The following is a 23,014-nucleotide window of genomic DNA, read 5'->3' as shown; positions in this document are numbered from 1 at the left end:
AAGGTTTTGTTTGGACACCTGAGAGTAAAACAGAACATGCCAAATTATGATTTTGGGCAGGGATCCCCTTTAAGGTGAATTACGATTGCATTGTTATGCAAGATAATATTTATTCATCCTTTACATCTAACCAAGTGAAAAGTTGAAGGAGTGGAAAGTCCAGGGTCAGAAAGTAAAAGTCCTGACGTGTTTCTGCCACCAATGAACCGGATTTCATTATGGCCCATTAACCTCCTGGCTGCAGAGTTATGTTAATTACCAAATCCAGGTGATTGTAACAAAATACTTGGGAGTATTTATATTTTTGATCGTGGATTTCCCTCTCTGTAGACTGTCCATCACCTTTATTAGTCAACTACTACTAAACAGCCTACAAGCTAAGTTTTGTCACGAGAGAAAAATAGAAAGATCCAAATTCCCTTGCTTTTTTACCTGCTTGCTAAAAACCTGCTAGCGAGTTTTAAGTAAAACAAACGGTTAATTTCTAGGTTGGGAACAAGAGCTACTTTGCATTTATTTATTTAAATGTCAAACTACAACTTTATACATTATGGAAACAACATTTAGTAGTCCCCACCTTACATTTATTGGAGATATTTTCAATGAGACATATTTTGGTGAACGATCTAGCTAGTCCCGTGGAGAGACGCGCCTTTTTCGTCCAGTGCAGGGGTGGCCAACCTTGGTCCTGGGGAGCCGCAGGGTCTGCTGATTTTGTTTTCATCTTAAATACAGCAACCACTTTAGACTGAAGAAACCAGGTGAGGTGAGTTAACTGTGTAATCAACTGCTATGATTGATCAATTAGCTAAGTGCAGAGTAAAAACAAAAACCAGCAGACCCTGTGACTCTCCAGGACCTGGGTTGTGGTCTAGTGTAAAGCGTTTCAAATCTTTATTATCTCTTCAAATAGGCGACTTCTGTGCATTTCAGGCCAGTCTCAGATCATTCGGCCTTCACAGTTGGTTAACGCGAACACTTAAATACTCCTTTGTACTCAAGAGGAGAAATTTTCCAGCAGTTACAGGCCAAAAAAACAAAAAACATACCATGTCAAACAACAGAGCCAAAAGCAAAGACCATGACGTTGGACGGCCAAATGGAAAGCCAACGCCTTAAACACCAAGCGTTCCGAACAGCTTGTACACACACAGGCCTACGCAAAACTACGAACTAAAAGTAAAGCAAACGTTCGGCTTTTTAATCAGTGACAATTTACTGAAAAATAAAATAAAATTCTGAAAAATCCAAAAAGATTAATTCAGTTTCAAAAAGTCAATGTCCACTTCACGAATTGTAAATAGTCAACTTGGCCAAATTCTCCAGACATATTTTTAAGTTAAACGTGTCTGCTGATTGGAAATTAATCCAAATCAAGAAACTAGTACTGTAGGCCTAACCTCTTACACTCGTGATAATTACCAAAGGTGATAAAGCGAGCTTTACATCATTACCAGACCATCGTACTGAAACTACACCGAAAAAACTGGCAGAACCAACGTCAAATTTAAGTGCAATGAGAGCGTTTAGCCGAGCAGCGGCTGAGCTTGCTCTCCAATCAGCGCCAATTTGAAGCACCTGTATCCAACTGCAACTCGAAAGGAAACTTTCGACCTTCATGTTCTTTTTCGTCTACACGGAATGTCTATGAAGCTTTGCATATTTATTGTTTTTTATGTGTAATGTTTTTCTCTTTACAATGCAGAAAGCCTTGAAGAAGTATTTCGTAAACATGGATGACTATCTTGCCAGCATCGGCCTTTACAGGAAAATGATGGCTCGAGACGCGTCCTGTCTGTTCAGAGCAGTTTCTGAGCAGGTAAAAACTGGTAAAATATGTGTACAGTTTAGAATGAAATAGTGCCGCCTTGTCGGAAAAGGAAACCGGGTAGTACTAGGCCTTAATACATTGACCGTTGTGCAACGTGAAAACGTAGCGTTTTAAATTTGAACATTAGATTTCTTTTCATTTTCAGCATTAAACCCAACTAACCGTATGCTACATGGATGATAACTGCCAACGTTAGTCTCGCAGGTTTACTGGAATGCACTGTATATGCTGTTCATGCTGGTAGACATTTTTTGTATCATTAAACATGTTTACGTGGCGCGTAAATACAAGGCTGTTTTCTTTTCGTGAAGCTTTACTACTCTCAGAATTACCATCACAAAATCCGGAAGGACTGCGTCACCTTCATGAGAGCAAATAGATGCAACTTTGAGCCGGTAAGTGTTTATCGTTTGTTATTTCATGTCAGCCGCTGAATGTGTCAGGGTATTAAAATTGAACGCTGTATCTTACAGTTTGTTGAAGGGTCTTTTGAGAAGTACCTGGAGCGTTTGGAGGATCCACAGGTAAGATATTGAAGGCTGCTCTGATGTACTGGTTATCTGGATGAAAACGGGCCTGAAATTGACTGTTTAATAACCCTTATTTCAGGAAACGGCTGGACAAGTGGAGATCAAAGCTTTGTCTTTGTTATACAGGCAAGTGTATACAACGAATAGTAGTAGTTTCTCGAGTAGCTGTGCCTAGGTTCCATGATTAAGTAATCCTTTTCAATATCTTTTTGTGATAATGCCTTAAATGGGGGTTGACGAGATGTATACATCTTGCACTCAGGAAATGTTGTTTATATGAAAACATAAGCAAATGTTTTTACATTTTAACAGCAACAGTGTGATATGTTTTGTTTTCCTTTTGTTACTCCTGTCCCTAATCTGCATAATGGATGACTGTAGTTAAATAATACGACTGTATTTTCTCCAAGGACCATATTTTATATAGTTATTTGAAAATGCTAAATTGGAAGCGTTTTGGTTCACTAAACAAAATAATCTGTTCAACTGCATTAAGAGGAACTGAGGGAAAGAGTTTAAAATCCGAAGGGTCATGTTTGCGCCTTTGATGCCAGTTCAGTGCACTGTGCTCTTTGCTAGTTATATTTTTGCATCAACCTGTGTTGAGGGTCAGGGTTCATGTTGGTGGCTGCTGCTGCGCCCTGTGTTGTATGTTTGGTGTCTGAGTGTTGAGTTGTGTGTTTGTGAGTGTTGAGTGTGGGTGAGCGTGGAGGTAGTAAGTGTGCAGGTGTGTTAACTTCCGTGGCGCGGTGCAGGCGATGCTTTGTCATTTACAGGTATCCGGGGAAACCCCCCACCGAGATTGCAGAGGATGACTATACAGAGAAGGTAATGGACAACTACTTTTCACAACTGTTTCACATTTAAAAATATAACAAAATGTAATTCCTTGGCCTAAGCTGGGCCTTTGCATGGGGGAAATTAGGTCTGCTGCTTTGCTTCCGTACTACTGTGTGTGATTTCCACCATTTTCAAGGAGCGTTTGTTTGCAGTTTGTCCCTGAATCGGGGAATGCTTTTCCATTCTTTCTATCTGTTCCGCTATGTCATTGAAAGTAATTTTCCTAGCTTTTAGTTGCACTATCCTCTAAAGTAAGGCATTACACATGCCATGCCCTGTGTGTTTGTGATATTATATTCTGATAAACATACTTTTTCCTTCTCATTTTTGATTGAATGTTTTGCTTTACTAAACAGCATTTTTACTGGGGAAGTATAACATTGGCTTCAGGTGTATAGCAGTTGTCCCTGACCCCTGTCCTAGAGAACCATAGGTGTTTTTCACCTTAAAATTGGTAACCAATTCAGACAAGAAACCAGGTGAGGTGAACAAAATGCGTAATAATAGTGAATCTATTAATTGCTTACTAACGATAAACCAACCGACCCCGTGGCTTGCCAGGACCAGGGTTGGGAATCCTTGTTGGGGCTTAGATGTAAAGTGGAAGAACGCTGTATTTAGTCCATTGGCTGGCTTTTTAGCTGATAGGTGTGAGGTTGTTTCAGATCATCTTTAGTATTTGTGTTTTTTATTTGTGATGACTGTCTGCTGCCATTAAACAAAACAAAATGTTAGCATTATATTTGTACTTTATCGTTTTATATAGTTCGATAAAGGTGCACTGTTTTCTTATAGTAGCTCATGGTCTTCATTGTGTTCATATTTTCAGGTTTTGCTGTGTTGTTCAAACAATGGGCACTATGACATTGTTTACCCACGGAGCTACCCTGTGGATGCTGCCATGTGCCAATGTGAGTTCTGTTAAAACGTGTGCACTGACCATTTCAGATTAATTACACCACCGGCACAAGCCACGCTGGTAACGCTTCTTTTTACAGTCCCCTAAGTACTAGGTATTCTTACCAGCTGTAATTAATATTCTGTAATTAGACTTATTTTTCTGACGGAAGGCTGATTGTATTTTTTAAATTTTTTTTTTTAAGGCATATGTTTGAAGACTGTTAAAAAGTCGGTCGAGTTCCATGAAAGCCTGCTTACAGGATTGCATACTCCTTATCTTCTTCATATTTAAGAGGATTAATTTCAGACTCCAGATAGACAAAAGTGATAACTGCGCTAGTCACAGCCCAATCTGTGTAATAGCCTGAAGGTGTGTGCTGGTTACACAGCAGGGAAGCGTGAGATTCACCCCCCTTCCCGCTCCCCCGGCAGCACTGCTGTATGAGCTCTTGTATTGCCGGGTGCTGGGGATTGAGGAAGGAGAAGTGCAGTTTGCTTTGGAGGGCTTTCGAGGAGGCGGGCGTCGCTACAGGAACAGCCTGTCTGTCTGCAGCGAGGACGCTGGATACGACATGCCTGAGGACAGGGGTCAGAGGTCAGATTCCGTCCCACAAACACCTCCTATATAGAGAAGTACACACTCGCTAACTCCCAAATGTTTTTAAGCAGGTAGGTGCTCACTAGCCCTCCTGTAAACAGGTATAAGTCTATACCCTATGCATATTTATTTATTTATTTATTTATTTTATTTTATTTGGGATTTGGAATGCAACGATTTGGTAGCCCGCGGCAAAATAATGGTAGTCTCGTCCTGACGATAAGTCCAGATGATTTTCCGAGTATAACAAGGCAGCTGTGGATGGGTGGTTAGATTTCTGGTCCCATAGGCTGCAAGGTACAATTGTGTGCAACTTGTATACTGTACACCTATGGATTCGTACTAACATCTAATTTAAGTGTTCATACAAGAGAATTGTGTAGCAGGATTTCAGATTTTTAAATGAATAGAATTGTGAAGACAACACACAATTAATCTGTAAAAAGAGTATGTATGTCCAAATAGTTGAGAAGTATGAATATTCTAGTGCTTAACACTCCTGATTGGTGTGATCTATAGGGAGGACTGGGAGATGAATGAATGCGGTCGTTCAGAAGAAAAAGCCAGATCTGGAGTGGAGGAGAACAAGGTGGGCACTGTGATCTGAGATCCACACACGTCCACACGGGTTCACATGGGTCCACACGGGTTCACACGGGTCCACACACGTCCCCAGGTCCACACAGGTTCACACACGTCCCCAGGTCCACACGGGTTCACACACGTCTACACATGTCACCAGGTCCACACGGGTCACCAGGTCCACACGGGTCACCAGGTCCACACGGGTCACCAGGTCCACACGGGTCCACACAGGTCCACACGGGTCCACACACGTCCCCAGGTCCACAGGTTCGGGTCCACACACGTCCCCAGGTCCACACGGGTCCACACACGTCCCCAGGTCCACACGGGTCCACACACGTCCCCAGGTCCACACGGGTCACCACCACCGTCCACCCAGGTCCACACGGCCCGGTCCACACCACACGTCCCCAGCCAACGGTCCACATCCAGGTCTACGGGTCCACATACGTCCCCAGGTCCACATGGGTCACAGCACACCGTCCCCAGGGTCCCACCCCGGGTCCACACACACTGTCCGTCCAGGTTCACACTGTCTACACAGTCACAGGTCCCCGGGTCCACACACCAGTCCCACGGGTCCACACGGTCAGTCCACACGGCAGTCCCACCCGGGTCCACACAGCACGGGCCCACCAGGTCCACCACGGGTCCACAAGGTCCCTCACAGTCCAGTCCACACGGTAGGTCCCCTCACGGTAGGTCCCCGCTGTGCCGCTCACTCTGTGCTATGTGTGTCTCAGGCTCCAGACCAGGTCAAGCTCTCTCTGCCCTACAAGGTCCTGAAAGCTCTGGACCCAGAGATCTACCGCAACGTGGAGTTTGATGTGTGGCATGACAGCCGCAAAGGTGATCCATCGTCGTGCACTACAACATTGTGAGGGGGGAGATGTAGCTGTGCTGGCTGCAGTTGGGCTGTAGCAGGTATTGCAGTGGCAGGTGTGTTATTGCTGATATTGCCCATTGCTGATGTTGTCCCTGCTTGTTTCCCCTGTGCCTCTGAGACAGAGCTGCAGAAGACAGACTACATGGTGTTTGCAGGCAGACAGTACTTCCTGGGTGACAAGTGCCAGGTACTGTCAATCACACCCTCCTGCAGTTACACACTGACCGTCTCACTACACCCACATGCTTTCATTCAGCTCACACACCTACATCCACTTGCTGTCAATCAGTGCACTCACCTGTGACAGAATAGTTTCAGTATCAATTTACTATTACACTTTAGTCATTTGTTGCTTACTTTTTGCCGAAGAGATTGGAAGAAGCACATTTTTTCTTCCAAACACCAATAGAGCTAGAGATTACGAAAATTACAGTTATCGTTAGGGTGCACGTCTCGAGGCCTGCAAAGTAAACAGAAGGGGTAGTTCTTTGCAGAAACGTTGAGGTGTAGTCTGAAAAGGTGCGTTTTCAGACATTTGTGGGAAAACAGCCCGTGAATCCACCCGCCTGGCTGATTGGGGAAGGTCATCCCGCCATCTGGGGACACGGGTGGTGGAGCTCCAGGGCCGCGAGGCGCGGCTGCTGGGTGCCGGGTGTCGGGTGCCCGAAGGGACGGCCAGCTGGCGAGAGGGAGCTGCACGGAGAGTTCTGTTTGGCGTGCGCGGTGTGAGCATTGTCTGAAGATTAGAATGGGCCAGTGCCGCTGGCAGCTTTGCATGCCAAGCGCGAGTGATGTTAATTGAATGGGGCAGACGCTGGAAGCCAGCAGAGGGTGTACAAAAGACGCGAATGCGAGTGAGTGTAGGGAGGTCGGATACCAGGTGAGTCGCAGCATTCTGGAGCAGTTGCACTGCGCTGATGGCACAGGCTGGTAAGAGGCCAGCTTGGTGTCACCCTAGTCCAGGCAGGGCTTGAACCAGTTGGCAATGGAAACTTCATTGTTGAAGAAGAGGTGGATTTTCTTGATGTTGAGGAGGGAGAATCTGCAAGACTGGGTGGTTGCTGTGGGGAGTCCTGAGAACCTCAGCTGCTCATTAATGGTGGCACCATGTGACCTGGCAGACTCTTTCTGCAGTAGTAGTAATGATAATAGTAGATGTAGTGATCGTAGTAGTACTAGGAATGTTTCACTCACTTTCTGTTTAATGCTTGCCTTTTTTCATCAGCAGTAATGATGCTTAATTTAGTATGTTACTTCCAGTTTAATGCCCCATTTGGTTGATGGGTCAGTTCAACTGTAAGATTTGTACAGTCTTCAGCTCTAATTTATGAGTCAGGGGTGCAGTTTGGGTCATAATGCTGTGAGCGCTGCTGCCCCCAGTAATGAACCCAGCCTTGCCCTGGTTCTGGTTCTGCAGGTCCGTCTGGACCCAAAGGGGAAGTATTATAATGCCTTCATACAGGAAGTGGGAACCCATTCCAGCGCTGTTACCGTGTTCATTGAGGAGCTTGGAGAAAAGTGAGTCTCTAACAGTGCTCTCTAACACGCACGTGCGTGCACACACACTTGTGCGTACTTGCACACATGCATACTTGCCAACCTTGGAACCTCAGAAATAGGACAAGGGGTTCTGAGGGTGCTCCCCCCCAAAACATTGTTTTTTAAAATAAAAAAATAAAAAATGTATGAGAGACAAAATAAGCACTCTGCAACTGCATTTTTATGTTAAGTGCATTTCATTTAAAGGTTCAACAAAAATCCAAATTAAGGTTTTCAAAATTTTAGTGAACAATTTTAACACGCAAGAAAGTGAAATTCTTCTTTCCGTGACCTTTGAAATGTACATGTGCGCAGGTATTTCTTTCTCCATTGCTCTTTGTCCAGTCAGCCATTCAGGACATCAGCTGTCTCCATGCACATATAACCATGACAGGTGCAGTGTAGGTGTATTGTCCTCCAAGTGGAAATAGTAAAACAATTTTAGTCATAGGGCCTACACGCTACAACGACTAGTTGTCCTCGCAAAAAGAAAAAAAAAAGTGAAAGTACGGGCGAATGCAGACACCAGGTGAGGGAGATGAATTTCGGGAGTCTCCCAGGAAAATCGGGACGCTTGGCAAGTATGCTGAGACGTAGGAGTGAAACTCACTGATTCGTGTTTGGATGTAGAATTGGTCCCCCTGAAGAGCCATGTTGGATATATATGCAGTAGATGTGGTTAATGACTCATAAATCCCAGCATAGTAAAGCTGTTTGCTGTGGAATAATAAGGGAAGGATATTTGCTGAATGCCCCCCGCCCCCCCCCCCCCCCCCCCTCAATTCCCTTTCAGACATCTGGTGTCCCTGACCAATCTGAAGCCTGTGAACCCCGTCCCCGCCTGGAACATCACCCCCAGCCGCAAGGGGGCGTCCTACAGCCGGCCGGACCAGTACTCCGCAGAGCTCGGTGAGTTTCCTCTCCTTGCAGTGCCAGCTCACTACCACCGGGGGCCGCTGTGTCGTCCATAGCTCTCTGTTTCTCCGCTATTTGTGTGAGACGAAGAGAGCAAGTGAAAGTTTGTGTGTTTCTGGAGTTCAGAGGCGTAGAATGAAAGTGATGCCTTTTTCTGGTTTATCTGTTGTATCTCTGAGAATGAAAATGCATTTGGCACTTCCTGCATTAGCACACCTTCCACACGTCGCTTTCATTGGCTTCTCTCGGCCAGAGGAGTGAGGGGTGTCCTCACAGTTCTGCCCAGCCGCTCTGGTTGCCTTCCAGGTTGTTGTGCTGATTTTCCTTCTGAGTCATCCGGCTGTAATGGAGTAATGGTGACTGTGACACTGAACTCCGTGAGGGGAATCTTTAGCAGGTCACCCTCACAGTGGTATGTCTTTACTGTGTGAGGGGAATCTTGAGCAGTTCATCATCACTGTGACAGAGAGAACATTGTTCAGCTCACTGGTAGGTATCATAGGTGCACCTACTGATGTTCCTACATAAATCTCATTTTTTTTTTTTGTTTTTGCTTTTTTATGGTTTTGTTGTCATTGTGCATTTGTGATTTTTATGTATGATTATTTTTTTTCAAGATTTGGTGTGATAAACCTTTGGATGAAATTATTTGGAATGTTGGTTTATTCATCATTTGATGAATAAAAAAAGGAACTTAACATTGAGGAATTCTTCTTTTTCAGCAGAAAGAGTAATTATGCATGTAACACGTTACCATAAAACAACTTACCAAGGACGTTTAGTGACATCGTCACTTTATATTCAACTAAATAAAGTGAAATTGCTGCAACACTAAAAATAAATGTTGGTAAATATATCCTATGAGTTTCAAAATCAGTGCTTTATTTTATGTTGTGAAAATGGTACAAATGCATCCAAAATGAGAGCAATTTGAAAAAAAAAGCTGGAATGGTTTTTTACCCTTCATGGCTACCAAATTATGTATGCACTTGACTGATTTATAGCTGTATTCTGAAGTAAAGTTTTGATTCTTTGATTTTGATTTGATTTGACTGAGATTACTGTCTGTTGGGAATCAGCCTCTAGGCTATTACTGTGTGCTGTCATAGCTGGTTTTATGCAATTCAACAGACAATATTCAACTTTTTGTAGGGCTGAAACAATTTCTCTCATTATTAACTGTGATCGCAAAGTGTAATGAAGGAATTAAAAATAGCATTTAAAGCTTTAAACAGTAAATTATCAAATCTAATTGAGTCACTATGATGATCTAACGGCGAAATTCAATAAATGTCCGTTTTGAGCACCTATGTTAAACTAAGTGGAGTGGCGATTGGGCTACTGATCGAATGCGGAATTGTATAATAGGTACATTAATTGTAATAAAAAACCGTTCCAAAAGATGGGAATAGGTCACTATAACATTTAGAGTACAGCATATTAAGTGATGGACATGCCATCTTAATTGCCATCTCGCTTGATAAAGGGTACTTCACTTCATCTCTTGAATGTCAGGTTTTATTTAACTTGCATTTTTTTTTTTTTTTTTAGGTGAGTGCGATTGGCTACTGATGAATGCGGTTGTATAATAGGTACATTAATGTAATAAAACGTTCAAAGATGAGAATAGGTCACTATAACTGTAGAGTACAGCATATTAAGTGATGGACATGCCATCTTAATTGCCATCTCGCTTGATAAAGGGTACTTCACTTCATCTCTTGAATGTCAGGTTTTATTTAACTTGCATTCATACTACAGGCCTACTTGCAGGGAAATGCGAGATTATTCCAGCTATTGGGTATTCATGAAAGAAGAAATGTCCCTCGTTGGAATAATGATGGCTGAACCGTTGTGCGTCATTAAGACTTTTGTAGAAATCTGAAGCCTGTGTTCATGCCAAATACGGCAACAGCCCTGTGATGCGCATTTGAAATGAAGGAATGGTGCGGTGTGCTCTGTCTGCCTCTGAACTGGTGGCCTGTCTGACGAAAATGAAACTGAAGTACAAACGCAAAGATGCTGCTGCTTTGCCAGCCTTGCTGAAGCAGGTGCTCCTGCTTACAGTGCTTCGTCTGACGTGTTAGAACGTCTCTTGCAAATGTAATTTAAGGCTTAATACATTTTTTTACTTTCAGTACAATGCCCTGTTGAAATCTGTTTTTTGACAAATATATATTTTATATTGTAAATATGACATATGTTCTCACCTTAAAGTATTTTGATGAATGTTGCTTTTGAAAATCTCACATTTAATCTTGTCTGTCCCCATGGTTATTTGGCATTCACGGTAATAATTGGAATTATTTCATTTTTGCCATACTAAATTTGTACAGACTCGTTATAAATCTGTGTGTGTGTGTTCATCCAGCGTGTGTGGATGTGTGCCATCATGCAGTGCGGTGTGCATGCTGTGTGTTGTGTGTTGTGTGTGTGGTGTTGTGGGTGGTTGTGTGTGTCTGTGTCTGTTGTGTAGCTGTGTTTAGCCCTGCGATGCATGGTGAAAGGCTCTGCACAGCCGTGGTTGTGACTGTGTGTGTTGGGCTGTGTTTAGCCCTGTGATGCATGGTGAAAGGCTCTGTGCACAGCCGTGGTTGTGACTGTGTGTTAGGCTGTGTTTAGCCCTGTGATGCATGGTGAAAGGCTCTGCACAGCCGTGGTTGTGACTGTGTCTGTGTATTAGGCTGTGTTTAGCCCTGTGATGCATGGTGAAAGGCTCTGCAGCCGTGGTTGTGACTGTGTCTGTGTGTGTTAGGCTGTGTTTAGCCCTGTGATGCATGGTGAAAGGCTCTGTGCACAGCCGTGGTTGTGACTGTGACTGTGTCTGTGTGTTAGGCTGTGTTTAGTCCTGTGATGCATGGTGAAAGGCTCTGTGCACAGCCGTGGTTGTGACTGTGTCTGTGTCTGTGTCTGTGTGTTAGGCTGTGTTTAGCCCTGTGATGCATGGTGAAAGGCTCTGTGCACAGCCGTGGTTGTGACTGTGACTGTGTCTGTGTGTTAGGCTGTGTTTAGCCCTGTGATGCATGGTGAAAGGCTCTGTGCACAGCCGTGGTTGTGACTGTGACTGTGTCTGTGTGTTAGGCTGTGTTTAGCCCTGTGATGCATGGTGAAAGGCTCCGTGCAGATCCGTGGTTGTGACTGTGTCTGTGTGTTAGGCTGTGTTTAGCCCTGCGATGCATGGTGAAAGGCTCTGTGCACAGCCGTGGTTGTGACTGTGTCTGTGTGTTAGGCTGTGTTTAGCCCTGTGATGCATGGTGAAAGGCTCTGTGCACAGCCGTGGTTGTGACTGTGTCTGTGTGTTAGGCTGTGTTTAGCCCTGTGATGCATGGTGAAAGGCTCTGTGCACAGCCGTGGTTGTGACTGTGTCTGTGTCTGTGTGTTAGGCTGTGTTTAGCCCTGCGATGCATGGTGAAAGGGTCTGTGCACAGCCGTGGTTGTGTCTGTGTGTGTGTGTGTTAGGCTGTGTTTAGCCCTGTGATGCATGGTGAAAGGCTCTGTGCACAGCCGTGGTTGTGACTGTGTCTGTGTGTTAGGCTGTGTTTAGCCCTGCGATGCATGGTGAAAGGCTCTGCACAGCCGTGGTTGTGACTGTGTCTGTGTCTGTGTGTTAGGCTGTGTTTAGCCCTGCGATGCATGGTGAAAGGCTCTGTGCAGAGCCGTGGTTGTGACTGTGTCTGTGTCGTGTTTAGGCTGTGTTTAGCCCTGTGATGCATGGTGAAAGGCTCTGGCAAGCCGTGGTTGTGACTGGTCTGTGTCTGTGTGTTAGGCTGTGTTTAGCCCTGTGATGCATGGTGAAAGGCTCTGCACAGCCGTGGTTGTGACTGTGTCTGTGTCTGTGTGTTAGGCTGTGTTTAGCCCTGTGATGCATGGTGAAAGGCTCTGTGCAGAGCCGTGGTTGTGACTGTGTCTGTGTCTGTGTGTTAGGCTGTGTTTAGCCCTGTGATGCATGGTGAAAGGCTCTGTGCAGAGCCGTGGTTGTGACTGTGTCTGTGTCTGTGTGTTAGGCTGTGTTTAGCCCTGTGATGCATGGTGAAAGGCTCTGTGCAGAGCCGTGGTTGTGACTGTGTCTGTGTCTGTGTCTGTGTGTTAGGCTGTGTTTAGCCCTGTGATGCATGGTGAAAGGCTCTGTGCAGAGCCGTGGTTGTGACTGTGTCTGTGTCTGTGTGTTAGGCTGTGTTTAGCCCTGTGATGCATGGTGAAAGGCTCTGTGCACAGCCGTGGTTGTGACTGTGTCTCCTCTCAGACGCAGAGATCCGCGGGCGGCGGCGGTTCTTTAAGAAGCCTCGCGGGAAGGAGGTGCTGATGGCGGTGTCATACAGCCGCGCCCCGCCCGGCCTGCCCCCCCGCCTGCAGCCCGGCCCCGGCTGCCTGGCCCCCGGCCGCCCGCCCCCCATGCACGGTCCTCCCACACCCTCCGTCCTGCCCTACGAGCACTACAGACCACACCCGGCTCCCCGCCCGTCCCGTGGGTATGTGCCCCCCAGGTCAGTGTGCTAGTGGGTAGCGTTAGTGCTCTCTCTGTGCAAATCATACAGGTCAGTGTGCTAGTGGGTAGCGTTAGTGCTCTCTCTGTGCAAATCATACAGGTCAGTGTGCTAGTGGGTAGCGTTAGCGCTCTCTCTGCAAATCATCCAGGTCATTGTGCTAGTGGGTAGCGTTAGTGCTCTCTCTGTGCAGATCATACAGCTCATTGTGCTAGTGGGTAGCATTAGTGCTCTCTCTGTGCAAATCATCCAGGTCATTGTGCTAGTGGGTAGCATTAGTGCTCTCTCTGTGCAGATCATACAGTCATTGTGCTAGTGGGTAGCATTAGTGCTCTCTCTGTGCAAATCATACAGGTCAGTGTGCTAGTGGGTAGCGTTAGTGCTCTCTCTGTGCAAATCATACAGGTCAGTGTGCTAGTGGGTAGCGTTAGTGCTCTCTCTGTGCAAATCATACAGGTCAGTGTGCTAGTGGGTAGCGTTAGTGCTCTCTCTGTGCAAATCATACAGGTCATTGTGCTAGTGGGTAGCGTTAGTGCTCTCTCTGTGCAAATCATACAGGTCATTGTGCTAGTGGGTAGCGTTAGTGCTCTCTCTGTGCAAATCATACAGGTCATTGTGCTAGTGGGTAGCGTTAGTGCTCTCTCTGTGCAAATCATACAGGTCATTGTGCTAGTGGGTAGCGTTAGTGCTCTCTCTGTGCAGATCATACAGCTCATTGTGCTAGTGGGTAGCGTTAGTGCTCTCTCTGTGCAAATCATACAGCTCATTGTGCTAGTGGGTAGCATTAGTGCTCTCTCTGTGCAAATCATACAGGTCATTGTGCTAGTGGGTAGCGTTAGTGCTCTCTCTGTGCAAATCATACAGGTCAGTGTGCTAGTGGGTAGCTTTAGCGCTCTCTGCAAATCATACAGGTCATTGTGCTAGTGGGTAGCGTTAGTGCTCTCTCTGTGCAAATCATACAGCTCATTGTGCTAGTGGGTAGCGTTAGTGCTCTCTCTGTGCAGATCATACAGGTCAGTGTGCTAGTGGGTAGCGTTAGTGCGCTCTCTCTGCAAATCATCCAGGTCAGTGTGCTAGTGGGTAGCGTTAGTGCTCTCTCTGTGCAAATCATCCAGGTCAGTGTGCTAGTGGGTAGCGTTAGTGCTCTCTCTGTGCAGATCATACAGGTCAGTGTGCTAGTGGGTAGCTTTAGCGCTCTCTGCAAATCATACAGGTCATTGTGCTAGTGGGTAGCGTTAGCTGCTCTCTCGTGCAGATCATCAGGTCATTGTGCTAGTGGGTAGCGTTAGTGCTCTCTCTGTGCAAATCATCAGGTCATTGTGCTAGTGGGTAGCGTTAGTGCTCTCTCTGTGCAAATCATACAGGTCATTGTGCTAGTGGGTAGCGTTAGTGCTCTCTCTGTGCAAATCATACAGGTCAGTGTGCTAGTGGGTAGCATTAGTGCTCTCTCTGTGCAAATCATACAGGTCAGTGTGCTAGTGGGTAGTGTTAGTGCTCTCTCTGTGCAAATCATACAGGTCATGTGCTAGTGGGTAGCGTTAGCGCTCTCTCTGTGCAGATCATACCAGTCATTGTGCTAGTGGGTAGCGTTAGCGCTCTCTCTGTGCAGATCATCCAGGTCAGTGTGCTAGTGGGTAGCGTTAGCGCTCTCTCTGTGCAAATCATGCAGGTCAGTGTGCTAGTGGGTAGCTTTAGCGCTCTCTCTGTGCAGATCATCCAGGTCAGTGTGCTAGTGGGTAGCGTTAGCGCTCTCTCTGTGCAGATCATCCAGGTCAGTGTGCTAGTGGGTAGCGTTAGTGCTCTCTCTGTGCAAATCATACAGGTCAGTGTGCTAGTGGGTAGCGTTAGTGCTCTCTCTGTGCAGATCATACAGGTCATTGTGCTAGTGGGTAGCATTAGTGCTCTCTCTGTGCAAATCATACAGGTCAGTGTGCTAGTGGGTAGCGTTAGTGCTCTCTCTGTGCAATCATCAGGTCAGTGTGCTAGTGGGTAGGTTAGTGCTCTCTCTGTGCAAATCATACAGGTCAGTGTGCTAGTGGGTAGCGTTAGTGCTCTCTCTGTGCAGATCATCAGGTCATGTGCAGTGGCTGCCTCTGTCAGATCATCAGTCATGTGTAGGGCTTAGTGCTCTCTCTGTGCAAATCATACAGGTCAGTGTGCTAGTGGGTAGCGTTAGTGCTCTCTCTGCACAGGTGCTCAGTGTGGCAGTGGATAGCGTTTGCGGCACAGATAGTCCGCAGGGTCATTTCTGTTTCAGATGTTGCATTTGTATATTTGATCACAATGGGGGACCGACTGGTCATCTGAACAGGATGTGAAACCAAAATTAGTGTGTACATTTACGCATTCAGGCTTTTTATTCATAATTAGAAATGTGAAACGGCCAGCTCTAAATGGTAGTCATTTTCTCTTCACAATAAATTTGATCTGTATTAGTGCAGAACTCCTGTACTTTTTATGGCAGTTCTCATTTGTTTTTACTATTCCTGTGTTTACAGTGGTGTCGGATAAAAATTTTTTTCAATGATTGTGATTTTTATTCTCTGATGGTCCTCTGTGCTTATTCATTACATTACATTACATATTCACTATCTCAGCATTCTTGCTGCCATAATATTTTAATTTGTGTCTAATAGTGATGACAAACAATTTGGATGGTGTTGCTTATGTCTTTCCTGTCTGTCTGTCTGTCTGTCCCCCACCCTCACCTTGCCTCTCCGACGTTTGGGCCAGAAGCTCCACCCGCTTTCTTAATCGCCACCACCTGATTGGTCCAGAGGTGGCGTACTACCCCAACCCAGGAAAGCGCTGCTACCAGGGCTTTGACAACTACTCCTATCGGGCACGGTAACTCGTTTTTTTTTGTTTTTTTTTTAATTTAAGAAATGGAACAGCCATTGAAGCCAACCCGTGAAACCACACTACACAGCCAATCGCAGCCACCCTGAGAAGCCCCGCTGAACGGCCAATCGGAGTGGCTGGGAGGGGCCGAGGCTGGGGCCCCGTGGGGTTTTAAGGGTTTTAATAAAAGGCCTTCGTGCCGCAGGAATCCCATCAGCCTATCGATTGGGCGCTCTCAGGGGCCCGCCGCTCACATCCCAGTGAAGTGATTCATTTACAGGCCGCTGTGAGAGGCGCTGCGGAATGCAGGGCCAGCTGTAATGAGCCCCATTAGCCTGATCTGTACTGGAGGTGGGGAGCCTCTGTACTCCTGTATGAAAGAGCAACGTACTCCCATAACGTCTCCCTCTCCCACATCTATGCTACAGCTACACACACGGAGTATTAGCCTGTATTTTCTGTCAGATACGCAATTTCTAGCTCTATAAGGCATGTGTGGTTTGCATGGCATGTACTACATGACGATATATGGAGTGTGTGTTCTTTCAGTGATAAGCTATTCAGGTAAAGTATACTCAAGTGAGAACCATAACAGATGTGTAATGGAGGTATGTGCGAGTGTGTGCGTTTGTGCGCTAAAGATGACGTTAGTGCGTTAGAGATGTTCCCGTTTGTGTTTGAGTTCCTGCAGCAGAAGCCGCCGCCAAATGCACTCTGTGAACAAGGAGTGCCAGTTCAGCTTCGTACCCGAGGCCGGGGAGGAGTCTCAGGACCTGGAGGGGAACATAACCTTTTACGAGATCGAGGAGGGCGACGAGACGGCCTTCCCCCCCCTGCCTGTAAGCCTCGCGCCGGGGTCTCCACACCACACACACACAGCAGACCTTTTATGCTCAGTGTGACTACTGCATGTGGAGGGATGGGGAAAGTGTGATGTAATGGAGAGATTACGGCTAGGTGTAGGTAGTTGTGACATTTGATTTGGGGGAGCAGCGTTGCTCTGACAGGGCAGTGTGTGTGGACGTGACCCTGCAGGGTCAGACAGTGTCCAGCCCCTTGGTTCCAGCGCCCGCCACTTTCTGGGTGCAGCGGGGGCCGAGCCCCAATCCTGGAGCCGACAAGCCACCTGTGCCCTCATCAGAGGAGGACCCAGAGGACCGGAGCACCAGCGGGGACCAGGGTGAGGGGAACGTTCCATCCCCGTTTACGGGGGTGGTGGGAATGTTCCATTTTTATTTACGTGGGTTGGAAGTGTGGAAATGGTAACAACATACAGTTCTTCAGTGCAAACAAAACTTGTTCTTTGATTAATTGATTTTTTCGTTTTGTCGGATACTCTAAAATGGGGAAAGTTTCTGGGTAAGTATATTACTTATGGTTGAAGTATTCCCATTTGTATGTCCTCTAAGTCATGTGTTGCACAGAGGTGTTCTGTATCTTCAGTGTTTATTTTCAGACCTTTGTTTGAAAGGTTTGCTCTTTCTCCAGGTGAATATCCTGAGGACTACATCTACCGAGCCCCAGGTCAGTTTTTTTGACGTAACGCTCTGTGGGCAAAGATAATGGTCAAGGGTCATTTCTGTCATTTGTCAAAAAAAAAGAACCATACCAGTGTGATTAAGCACTTCTGCTGGATGATAGAAACTTGTGTTTTTAACGTGTCTTTTTTCGTAAAGGTTTTGTGTATGTGCTAATTCAGTAAGTACTATTGGAGTTGTTACTTGGTGTTCTTTGTTTGGCAGATCCAGGCTTCCAGAGTCCCTCTGTTTACACAGCTGCTGAAGCCACTGCCAACCTGGTACTACATGCACTGCACACCATCACACACACCCTCTTCTCTCTCAGACCACACACCATCACACACACCCTCTTCTCTCTCAGACCACACACCATCACACACACCCTCTTCTCTCTCAGACCACACACCATTACACACACCCTCTTCTCTCTCAGACCACACACCATCACACACTCTGTTCTCTCTCAGACCACACACCATCACACACTCTGTTCTCTCTCAGACCACACACCATTACACACACGCGCTCTCTCTTCTCCCTCACCACACATCACACTCTTTCTCTTCTCCCTCAGACTACACACCATTACACACACCCTCTTCTCTCTCAGACCACACACCATCACACACTCTGTTCTCTCTCAGACCACACACCATCACACACACCCTCTTCTCTCTCAGACCGCACACCATCACACACACACACGCTCTCTCTTCTCCCTCACCACACATCACACTCTCTCTCTTCTACCTCAGACTACACACCATCACACACTCTCTCTCTTCCACCTCAGACTACACACCATCACACACTCTCTCTCTTCTCTCTCAGACTACACACCATCACACACACACACACGCGCTCTCTCTTCTCCCTCACCACACATCACACTCTTTCTCTTCTCCCTCAGACTACACACTATCACAGACACACACACGCGCTCTCTCTTCTCCCTCACCACACATCACACTCTCTCTCTTCTACCTCAGACTACACACCATCACACACTCTCTCTCTTCCACCTTAGACTACACACCATCACACACTCTGTTCTCTCTCAGACCACACACCATCACACACACTCTCTCTTCTCCCTCAGACCGCACGCCATCACACACACACTCTTCTCCCTCATATCACACACACACACTCTCTCTCTCGTACACCACACACAGCTGTGTACTGGTTCTGAAAAATAGCCTGTTTTAGAATCTTGAGTTTATTTTTAAGTCATTTATCCATTTATCAATTTGTGAAATGTGAAATTTTTAATGACTGTAGTCTGTTCATTACTGCGGATTGTGCATGCCGTGTGCTGTTAATCAGTTCAGAGGTAGTTCTTCAGTTCCTTGTTTATTTTAATAAGTTTAGCCAGATGGAAAGTAGGGTATTTTATTGGGTTTACCCAGGTGGAAAGTAGGATATTTGAATTTGATTAACCAGATGGAGAGTAGAGTATTTTGGTGGATTTAACTTGGTGGAGAGTAGGGTATATTGGGTTTAACCAGGTGGTAAGTAGGGTATTTTAATATGCTTAACCAGGTGGAAACTGGTGTTTTTAAGTGTGTTGCGTTGGTTGCTTTGCAGACCATTCAGGAAGGAGGCTCTCGCTCTGGCTCACCACCAGAGGGCGGAGCAACCTACAGTTACTCACACCAGGTATGAGCGCCTCTGCTCTCTTACACACAGCAGGCCTGGCCTACTCGTCTGTTACTATTCTCCTGCTACTTACAGGAGGTCTGGCCTACTCTCCTGTTACTCACAGCAGGTCAGACCTATTCTCCTGCTACTTACAGGAGGTCTGGCCTACTCTCCTGCTACTCACAGCAGGTCAGGCCTACTCTCCTGCTACTCACAGCAGGTCAGACCTATTCTCCTTTTACTCACAGCGGGTCAGACCTATTCTGCTACTCGCAGCACGGCTGGCCTACTCTCCTGCTACTCACAACAGGCCTGGCTTACTCTCCTGTTACTCACAGCAGGTCAGACCTACTCTCCTGCTACTCACAACAGGCCTGGCTTACTCTCCTGTTACTCACAGCAGGCCTGGCTTACTCTCCTGTTACTCACAGCAGGCCTGGCTTACTCTCCTGCTACTCACAGCAGGCCTGGCCTACTCTCCTGCTACTCATAGCAGGGCTGGCCTACTCTCCTGCTACTCACAACAGGCCTGGCTTACTCTCCTGTTACTCACAGCAGGTCAGACCTACTCTCCTGCTACTCACAGCAGGCCTGGACTACTCTCCTGCTACTCACAGCAGGGCTGGCCTACTCTCCTGTTACTCACAGCAGGGCTGGCCTACTGTCCTGATACTCAGAGCAGGTACACCCTGCTCTCTTCTGTTAGTCCCCTTCTGTTTCTGCTAACACGGATCAAGCAGCCTTTCTGTTAGCACCTACAACATACGGACAATGATTCGGAGAAATTCCTAAAATTTATTGAAATTCTGTGGTTGTTTCAGCGAGGACTTGTGTATATATATTCTGGACGCTTCTCTGTCATTAGTCATTGCGTTGCATTGTTCTTTTCTTTAAAAAAAAAAAAAAAAAGCTAATTGGTGTAATAGTGCACACACAGACTCTTACAGGGACCACCAATGTGGCTTTCAGCTCAGCCTTTGAATGCAGTTTGAGGCGATTTGTGTGGAGAAACTGCAGGTGTGAGAGAGGGCTGATGTTCTGTGTTCCCAGGTGGTGGTGAAGTCGGCAGTCATCTCCACCTCTCCCACTGTCAACAGCGCCCCAGCCGCCATTTTCACCTCCAACTCCTCGTCCTCATCCGGCAGCTCCCAGACCCCCCCGACCTCACTGCCATCCTCAGCCCCCCTGGCCCCGCCCCCCCTCCTACAGCCTCATTCCATGGGCAGGCCAGGTACCCCACCCCCATCCCCACATACCAGCAGGACTGTGTTCAGGACCCTGTGACGATGTTGAAGATGGTTAACGCTTGCTTGGTTTCCAGTAAAAGATGGTCTGTGTTGCATTGTGGGTATTGCGTCTCTTTGGCTGCAGTTCTCTCCATGCCGTACTCTGGTGCCTCCAACTGGTTTGTGAATGAGATGGGGGAGACGGTCAACGTGGCCCCCCCGCCCCCCTACTCCTACGACCCCAACGGCAGCGACCTGCCCCGAGGTGGGAGCCCTGTCCCTTTGACCCGCCTCTGCGTCCGCGGCGTCGGCTCTTCCCGCTAACGCTCTTTTTCTCCTCACAGACTGCAAGGTTCTGCAGTATTACTTCAATTTAGGAGTGCAGGTGAGTGGACCACGCGACACCCGACAGTTCCAAAGCATTGAGCTTGCCATATGGAGTCAATTTACACCATAAGTGTTGACTTAACTTTTTTTTTTTTTTCCCTATCTTAAGCAAAGGCGAAGCAATGTGTCTTGATTAAAAAAATAAGTAAAATTGAAAACACTTTTTTGGACCATGCACAAAAAACAATTTGTGTTGCGCAGTGGTACCAGCAGGGCTATTGGCACTCTGTGGTACAGATGCAGCAGCTGTACCAGCAGCCCGGTGTGGAGGCGCAGTACCAGCCTTACACCAGCGGGGGCGCTGCTCCGGACCACGCCGTGGCGCAGGCTTTCCCAGAGTCAGGGCAGGTGGGGCCGGATGCTCACGGAGACGCAAACGCCAACGGTCAGTGCTGGTCTGCGGGTGTGCGTCAGGATGGGAGTGTGCGCGCTTAGTGTATGTGCGGTTAGGGTGACGTGTGTGTGGTCAGAGTGTGTGTGTGTGTTGGCTTGTTTGAGTGTAATTGTTTGTGCATGTGATTTGTATGTGTACGTGCTAGTCTTGCACCAGACATGTAGTCTTGCTGCTCATCTAAGTCATGCCTCTCCTCTCCCTCCCATTGGTTACCAGTTAAAGCTGAATAAAAACACAAACTCCTAGCCTACAGAGAAAGAGTAATATTCGCACCCTCTCGCCTAAAATTTATTAGACCTTCCACTCCTGCCAGACCAGTGCTCCCCATGCTCATGTCCTTCACCTTCCCAAAAAGGTCCCTGCCCTCAGGCATGTCTGTGCCTGCTCTGGCCCGCCTCTGCAGTCAGGACAGAGTCTCCCAGCACAGACTGAGAACACACCTGCTTAATCTCAGTCTTTGTTCATAAGCCTTTCGCAACCCTTCTAATGCATTTAACATTTTAGCGTTGTTTGCTACTTAAAAAGGGAACTTCAGCCTAAAAGTCATTATTGATGGTAAATTAGTCTACCCATCAGTGAGATGGTCCAAAAATTCAACAGCCAGTCATTTCCATAAACTGATGCACTTCTCAGAGCCTGGACCAGGCCATTTTTGTCTTCAATCCCACCCAGGGGATCGGGGAAACGAATGAGGTGCTGTCGTTGATTTAGCAGGCTTTTGTGTTACCTATCAGTGCTGTATCAGTGAAATATGCATACCAAGTCTTTGCTGACATTGAGGAGGATTGGGAGGTCATGCCTGATTGTGATGAGGATATGGGTCCCTATTGTGTACATAATAAAATTATTTCCATTTTTATTTCAGTATTTATTTACGGTAAGTAGATGTGGTATCAGCAGAATAATCCACTGTGCGGTTCTCATGATAAATACGCACTTTAGGTTGCAGGACACTTGGCTTTCAGCCTTGGGCTGCATTACCCATGGAGTGCGTGTATATCAGGAGAGCCGACATGTCCGTCACAGTCTTCTTCATCCTTTCAGCTCACCATGGCACTTTTTTGCTCTGGAGAAGGGTTTCTGCTGAATGTAAATGGGTGTGTGAGATGTGTGCTTTTTACACTGCCTGTCCCTTCTCATGCTTTTCTCTCCTCTCCTCTCCCCCTCGCCCCATCTCTCAGGCGCCCCCTTACCCCTGGAGGCCCCCGCGGCAGCGCCCCCCTCCGGCATGGTGTTCTACCCCCTGCTCCAGGACCAGTGCAGCCAGTCCCCCCTCCACACTTACGAGCCCTACGTCCCCGTCCTGCCCACCTACCAGTACCTGCTGCCCTGGACCCCCGGCCACGCCCAGACCCGCCTGCACACCTCGTTCTGCCCCTCCTCGCACGCGGTCAGCTACATCTCTGCCCCGCCCCACGGCGCCCACTTCGTCCCCCCCAGCATGTAGAGGTGCCGCTCGCCCCCCCCCCCCCCTTTAAATGTTTGGTTACGTAAGAGTTGCTGTTCTGAGTTTACTCGTCTGGTTCGTGTTTGAATCAATAAAGAGTTCTGTTTCCCCAGAGAGAGGAGGCCCCCTCTTCATTAAACCTTTAATTTCCCTGCTTCAGTCACGCTGATGTCCGTCTGCTTATTCCTCCTGCCTGGTCTTTAAACCTGAGAACAAGCTGGGTCCTCTAACATGCATATGAACATAAAATACATCTCCAATGGCTACATGGAAGAACTGCAATGTGCACATTTAGGTTAAGTGTACTCTCATTAATTGAATTCCAGTCTGATTTTTTTAAAAATGGGTTGGTAAATGGGTTGGTTAGTGCTTTTTGTGAGTGAAATACAACTGTGACATAAGTAGTTCATAACTGTCCTTTCTGACATAGAATTTCACATGGTTGTATGC

The 23,014-nt window shown here is 46.9% G+C and overlaps 1 protein-coding gene across 5 annotated transcripts; it reads left to right on the top strand.

Moving 5' to 3' along the window:
- The first annotated feature begins 1,491 nt into the window (after window positions 1–1,491).
- On the top strand, window positions 1,492–22,727 carry alg13 (ALG13 UDP-N-acetylglucosaminyltransferase subunit). 5 transcript variants are annotated; one of them, XM_064349326.1, is made up of 24 exons: window positions 1,492–1,819; window positions 2,143–2,226; window positions 2,305–2,355; window positions 2,441–2,487; window positions 3,117–3,189; window positions 4,031–4,112; window positions 4,534–4,696; window positions 5,219–5,288; window positions 6,028–6,133; window positions 6,293–6,357; window positions 7,588–7,688; window positions 8,503–8,618; window positions 12,868–13,093; window positions 15,845–15,955; window positions 16,641–16,788; window positions 16,985–17,129; window positions 17,438–17,473; window positions 17,692–17,747; window positions 19,057–19,128; window positions 20,161–20,341; window positions 20,482–20,601; window positions 20,681–20,721; window positions 20,925–21,108; window positions 22,299–22,727. In XM_064349326.1, exons 1-24 carry the CDS (start codon window positions 1,676–1,678, stop codon window positions 22,562–22,564), a joined length of 2,688 nt encoding a protein of 895 aa, XP_064205396.1. In that variant the 5' UTR covers window positions 1,492–1,675; the 3' UTR covers window positions 22,565–22,727. The 5 variants fall into 5 exon arrangements, with proteins under 5 accessions (XP_064205396.1, XP_064205394.1, XP_064205395.1 ...); XM_064349324.1 differs by having other exon boundaries at window positions 1,493–1,819; window positions 12,868–13,108; XM_064349325.1 differs by having other exon boundaries at window positions 1,494–1,819; window positions 16,632–16,788.
- The last annotated feature ends 287 nt before the right edge of the window (window positions 22,728–23,014 follow it).

This window comes from Anguilla rostrata, chromosome 9, assembly GCF_018555375.3.
Source record: "Anguilla rostrata isolate EN2019 chromosome 9, ASM1855537v3, whole genome shotgun sequence".
In the NCBI taxonomy this organism is placed as follows: domain Eukaryota; kingdom Metazoa; phylum Chordata; class Actinopteri; order Anguilliformes; family Anguillidae; genus Anguilla; species Anguilla rostrata.
The sequence above is the reverse complement of the archived record's forward strand: the minus strand, read 5'-3'. Positions and strand labels throughout refer to the sequence as shown.